This window comes from Mytilus galloprovincialis, chromosome 2 (genome assembly GCF_965363235.1).
Source record: "Mytilus galloprovincialis chromosome 2, xbMytGall1.hap1.1, whole genome shotgun sequence".
In the NCBI taxonomy this organism is placed as follows: Eukaryota; Metazoa; Mollusca; class Bivalvia; order Mytilida; family Mytilidae; genus Mytilus; species Mytilus galloprovincialis.
The window spans coordinates 79,174,517-79,181,193 of NC_134839.1; the positions used below are offsets into that span (position 1 = coordinate 79,174,517).

General features: G+C 30.8%; 2 protein-coding genes across 2 annotated transcripts in view; both read left to right on the forward strand.

Annotated features, from left to right (window-relative positions):
* Positions 1–6,677, forward strand: part of LOC143064493 (metallophosphoesterase MPPED2-like) — a 74,878-nt gene that overhangs the window by 28,108 nt on the left and 40,093 nt on the right. The gene's annotated exons all lie outside the window — the stretch shown is intronic.
* On the forward strand, positions 92–3,084 carry LOC143064492 (neuropeptide S receptor-like). Its single transcript, XM_076237349.1, has 2 exons — positions 92–948; positions 2,202–3,084. Exons 1-2 carry the CDS (start codon positions 602–604, stop codon positions 3,022–3,024), a joined length of 1,170 nt encoding a protein of 389 aa, XP_076093464.1. The 5' UTR covers positions 92–601; the 3' UTR covers positions 3,025–3,084.

The window sequence follows — 6,677 nt, forward strand, 5'->3', positions numbered from 1 at the left end:
AGGGACAAATCTTATGGTTTGAAGTATAGCCAATTTATTGTTCCGCTTTTACCGGATCATCATAGATATATAAAGTCCAAGGTATACATCATTTCTTGAATGTTCCAACCAATAACTTTCACCAATGTACATTGTATTTAAACATAGGAAATACATAACTGTTATGATCATTTACACGGGAATTTAAATTGCTCACTGTTAATATATGATCCATGCGATTTAACAGTTCCAGTAATCTTACATTCATACGTGTACTTTATTTGTTCTCAAAGCTCCAAAAAGCAACCATATCTAACGCGTCGTTATATTTGAAACCGCCATTCAGATGTTGAACATCATGACAGAGATGAAAGGTTAATACCGATCAACACTTCATTCCTCTTTCCAAGACTGTGACAAGTATTACATTACTGCCTCTCGTTTTATTTTATTGTTTGTTTGATGTCGATATTCACAACATTCGGCGGTCTTAAAATTACCTAAGAAGTTGACCGTTGACAGTATTGTATATGCATTTGTGGTTTAGTGGTGTAAAGATTTTTGAACACATAGAATAAATCAATTAGTCATTTGTGTATGTAGTACGTAAACTGTTATCAGTATGGTGAACGAAGGCATGTTGCTAGAAGAACTGAATCAGGAAGAAGCGAAGCAATATGTTGGTGGAATTATATTTGTTACAATTGTTATGATTATTGGAATAATCGGTAACCTGCACGTACTTTTTGTCTATACATTCCGAATAAAACCTTCAAATCATCGAATTTTCATTTTATCATTAGCTGTGTTAGATATGATAACTTGTATCGTCGGTATGCCTTTCATTATTGTTGATCTGAGAAATCCGTTGACATTCACGATGATATCAGCCTGCAAAGTCCTACGATTCGTCAACTATTTTATCTGTACATCGTCAGCCTTGATCTTAACAGTCATTGCAATAGATAGGTATGTTAAGGATTATGCGTACAACAGTATGTCTTATGCTAAATGTATTGTATAATTGTATATATGTGCTTCTCATAGTTGTAGTATATGGCACCTTATGAACTATTTCATATCTTATTAACTAGCACTTCCTGAAATTAAAGGTCAATTTAGTTTTAATTCAGTAAGTCACTTTACACTAAAATTCGTATTAGAACATTTGTAAAAGTAAGAACAGGGAAGTAATTAAAATAAAATATATTGTGCCAAAAATACCTCTTATTCAAACAAAAAAACAACTTCACTGTTGTGTAACTAGGTAAAAGGTATAAGAAAAGTTAGTTACGGTAGATCATCGGTATATATTTCCTCAGACAGAATTTTCTTATACTTTGCCAAAATGAAGATTTTATTATGCTTTTTTCAAAAATATAATAAAAGTATGGGTCGCCGTGCTATTTTTAAAACTATTAGTCGTTACAAATTGCCTAAATTTGGTTAGATTGTTCGTACAAAAACACTTTTTTTGTGCAAAAAAGAAATCTAGATTTTTTTTTAAAAGTGTTAGAAGATAGTTTTATAATATATTTTAAGAAAATAAAAATAAAAGTTGGTGTGGCGATCTTAAAATTTCTATATCAGTCCAGTATAAAATTTGTACTAAAAGAGTTATCTCCACTTGGATGGTTAATTTTAAAATAAATATTCTAAAAAAAACAAATATTTGGTATTTGTTTAAATATTTTTGATAATGCAATAAATCACTAAGTTTTCTTTCTATAAATAAACAGTCAAACCAATAAATTACAAATCTGTCTCAAAATTTGTAAATTTGGGCAAATAACTAGCCCGAATGTGTACTGCGATTGTACAATTCAAGATGGCGGTATACACTGAATCTACCTTCAAATAGATGTTTAAAATTTAGATCGACAAGAAAACGCAATTATGTTAGATTCATTCAGATATGTTATTTTTCGGTAAACAAAAAAAAAAAGAAGTTGAACATATGTTTTCCTTAGCCGGATGTCATGTTATGTTTATATAATTACTTTGGTAGATAGATAAATAAATATATATATATATATTGAAATCTTTTATAAACTTGTACATGTAATATTGAATATATAAAATGTTAACTTAAAATTTTTGTTTCTCCAAATTTTGAAATATGTTCAAAACTTCAAACTTTTCAAGATTCGAATACGATTAATCTATCGAATTACAGACTCTAATGAATTGATATACATTTTTGCATTTCTATTATTTTCTAGATACAGAAAGATATGTGTTCCTCTTGGTAAGCAGTTTTCAAAACGAATAGCGAAAGCTTTGATCTTGGTTTGTCTTGGAACATCCATGGTTCTATCCTGGCCAGCACCAGTACTGTATGGACATAGTTCCATTAATACAACGAACCCAAACATAACAGGAGTCCGATGCTTTACTGAAGATCAATTTAAAAATACACAACTCCAAGTTTATTTCAACTCAGTTTTGATTTTACTTGTATTTGTGGTCTTTGGTATATTATTAGTGTTGTACAGTCTTATTGGAATGGTTATATCTAAACATACGACATTTAAAGGTTCAGTTCCAGGTGCAACAAGTTCAGATTCTTCCAAGCATAAAATAACAGTTTCAACAGATGTCAGTTCTGAAGACAAACTTGTTTTTAAAGGCGAAAATGTGACGAAAAACATACATGGAGTCAATTTAAAGGAAAATGAATTGATAGACCTTCCAAATGCTTCTTTATCGGTTACTGGCACCAATAATACACCTGGTATACTTGATACGAAAAAACTTGAAAAGTCTAAGTTTGATAGAGCAAAACGGACAGCGTTTATGTTTTTTCTCATCACTGCATTTTTCTTTATAAGTTATTTCCCTCATTTAACTCTGCAGATCTTAGCATTTGTAAAAACAGGGTTTGTGTCTAATATGTCCTTCAGTGAGAAAGTACTTTACAATACTTTTCGTTGGTGTTTCTTTATCAATAACATGTCAAATTGTTTTGTTTACGGATTTTGTGACACTCGATTTAGAACAGAGGTGAAGAAAATATATAACACACTTTTTTGTAGAAAAAGATAGAAGAAATTAGACGCTGGTATGGAATAATCTGTTGTGCCCTATTAAAAATCTTTGAAAATCTTTAATTTGTCCAAAAAATTGGTAATATATGTTTTGCTAAGTGAATATTGATAATGTCTGCTTTAAATGTTTGACTGTTTTAAATTCATCAGGTATGTTGATCAAACATCACCACAAACACTTCATCTTATTGTTTTGAACTCAAAAGCACAAAAATGAAACTAAAACAAACCACAGAAGACACTGTAAAGTTTTAAGATCAATATTGCTCTAAATATTTGAACACCTTATTTGGGAAATATTACAAATTTCATTTAAAAAATAAGGAGATATTGTATGCTTGTCAATTGGACAACTATTCAAATTGGTTTAAATGACGAATATAAAAGTAATTCTATGTCACCGTACGGCTTTTAACAATGATAGAAAAAAACAATATCGTGAAATGTTTAAGTAGCAAAGAAGCGACATTTCTTTTATGAGTGCTAATCTAGAGCAAAATCGTATCAAAAAGAAGCAGTTTGAAAAGTCAAAGTAAAATCGCGCTAAACGGACGACTCGTATGTTTTTTTCTTAATACATTGTTTTTCGTCATAAGTAACCATCCATTGTAAAGTTATTTACAATACTTTTGTTTGTTGCTTCTTTATCAATAATATTGCGAATTGTTTTATTGATGCCTTTTTAAGTTTGATTTAGAAAAGAGGTAAAGAACTTGTACAATACATTTCTTTGTAGGAACCTTGAAAAGGTTTAAACTTTATGTGTCCCGCGCTGTAGACCAAACAACGTTCTGTGGCCTAGTGTTACCTTTCCTTGTCATCAGAACAAAGGGTTGTAACACAGTACATGCTAAATTAGACATGAAAATGGAATTGATTGCAGATTAGCTAGATTATATATAAAAAGAGAGAGAGAGCGCTCTCAAACATTTCAACACATGTTTTGTCGTTTTTCATGTACCTGTCCCAAGTCGGCAGCTTGTAATGCAGAGTTTGTCTATGTTTGCTGTTATGTCATCAATCAGGCTGTTGGTTTTCTCGTGAGAATTGATTTAAATTTTGTCCTGTCGGGGCGTATTATAGCTTTCGACGGCATCGGTTTGATTGTCTATTGTTGTTTACATCCAATTCCTTTATATCCGGTGAATAGAAGAAAATCCCATACAGTATCGAAAGCTATTAAAGACCCGAAAGTATAATAATATGTCATTTTCTAAAAGTTTCTTTATTCATTTTACAAAAAAAGGATATCCTTAAGTGTAAAATAGGTTCGGTGTTGAAACTCTTTCTTACGGTTGATACATTTACTGAAACCTATTAATGATCCCGTTTTATCAACAGTATATCAATACAATTCAGATACGTTTTGCTGTCCTGTTATATTGTCATATAGACCGACATGTTGCTGTCTGTAGCCGTCTAACCTGTGATAGCTCGCACATTTTTCAGGAATCTTTTAATTGTTTATTATGTTTGATTGTCCTGGTTTTTTACTGGGTTGATTTATACATATTGATATTGTTCTAATGTTTATCTGGATGCAGGTAAATAGATTTTTGAATTCGTTACGTCCACGGAAGCGGTTTATATGTTCTTGTGTTTGTTTCAGAAAACATATGTATTAAATACCTCAGGCTTTGTTTTTGTTATCAGGTAATCAATGAACGGAAGTTCATTTATTGTGATGTATTTGCTTCATTTTACAAAATGGTTAAGCGCTTTTTCAAATTAAGATTGCAAAGGCTTTATGAGCAATTTTTTTAATTTGATTTTTATTATTTAGTTATTTCTTTTATTAATATTATTCAGTGTTTTCTTCTTCATTTAACCTTTTTACATGCCTGTAGATACCATAACCTTAATTTTAATGTACAATTATTTTGATTTTGAAAGCAGCTTAGTTATCATCTTTTTGTAGTTCTTGTCGTGTTCCAAATGTCAAATATCACCTATTGATTACCGACATCGGATTCGTTGTTAAAGCAATGATCTTATGATAATCTGGAATAAGACTTTATTAGATATGTAAGCACGGATATTACGCAGTTATACAATATCATTTCATCAAAGAAAAGAAAAACTTTGAGAAATCCAGCTTAATATTTAAAGTAAATTAATGTTAAAATATCTCATAACAAGACACTTTTTAATATAGAGTTGTTCGTAGTCTCGATTATTGGTTCCTAATTGACCCATTAGCTAATATCAGTATAAAGATAACGATATATTTATTCCAATTAAAGGACCAATGAAGAGCAAAGTCATGTATTACATTTCTTTTATAAATGAAAGACACATATAATTTTGACAATCAAGCATAAATATGAATATACACAGCTCTGTTTAAAGACCTTAAGCCATAGCCAGACCAGAGCCATATGTATAATCTCTGTAAAATAAACAGCTTACATACAAGTATTGAAATATTCTTAATGGGCTACATATAAAATCTGTACTATACTGACACTTTTCTGAAATAAAAACATTTACTAATATAAGTTCTATCAATTTTCGATACCTCTATGTTTTCTTTATGTATTTTATAACTATGTAAAACATTTATCAAAATTATAAAAAAAAATATAAAATAAGCAATATATACAGAATAATATGTAGCTTCGTTTTATGTGTATTTTAGTCTAGACGCCATCTCATTAACTGTAGAGTAGACTTGCCGAAAAACCACCGATGCCCATATAAGCGATATGAATATAAATATAGATATAAATAAATAGTGTAACTCATGCAGTTGGACTCTTCTATGTCTATTTAATTTCATTAATAGATCAAAAATATATGTTAATCATCAGTTTTACCTGTATAAGAAAGATTTTTTTTACCTTTGATTCATTTTCAATGTTGACATTTTCTTTGAATAATAAAACATGCACACAATTCATGCGTAATCAAAGAGGGACGAAAGATACCAGAGGGACAGTCAAACTCATAAATCTAAAATAAACTAACAACGTCATTGCTAAAAATGAAAAAGACAAATAGACAAACAATAGTACACATGACACAACATAGAAAACTAAAGAATAAGCAACACGAACCTCACAACAACTGGGGGTGATCTCAGGTGCTCCGGAAGGGTAAGCTGATACTGCTCCACATGTGGCAACCGTCGTGTTGCTCATGTTATAATAAATCCGGTAAAAGTCTAATTCGGTAGGTCACAATCATAAAAGGGAATGAGATTGTAGTTACGATGTAAGGAACATATCCGTTATCATCTGTGAAAAGGTTATTCAATAACTCGTGTTGGCGTCTGTAAATTTTACGAAGGGATGATTTCAACTTCACCATTTGAAACTCTTGGTTTAATTGCTTACTTGTGAGCAGTAACCCCCTATCAAGAAAATCATGACAGGAAATACAAGCACGGAAATATCCTGTCAATTGGGAGATATATACCCCGTATGCAGGTGCTGCTGGAATATTGCTACTTAGACAATTGGAAAGCTGAAATCATCTCTTTTGTCGTAAAGTTTTGTTTTCAACCGATCCTTATTGTCAATTTCTAGATGTAAGTCAAGATATGAGGCCGACTTAACTGTATCTGTTGTATCCTTTATCTCTAGTTCGATTGGATAAATGCGTTCAACAAAGCAACCTCTAAGGGGTTAAATTGAAGTCCACATGAATACA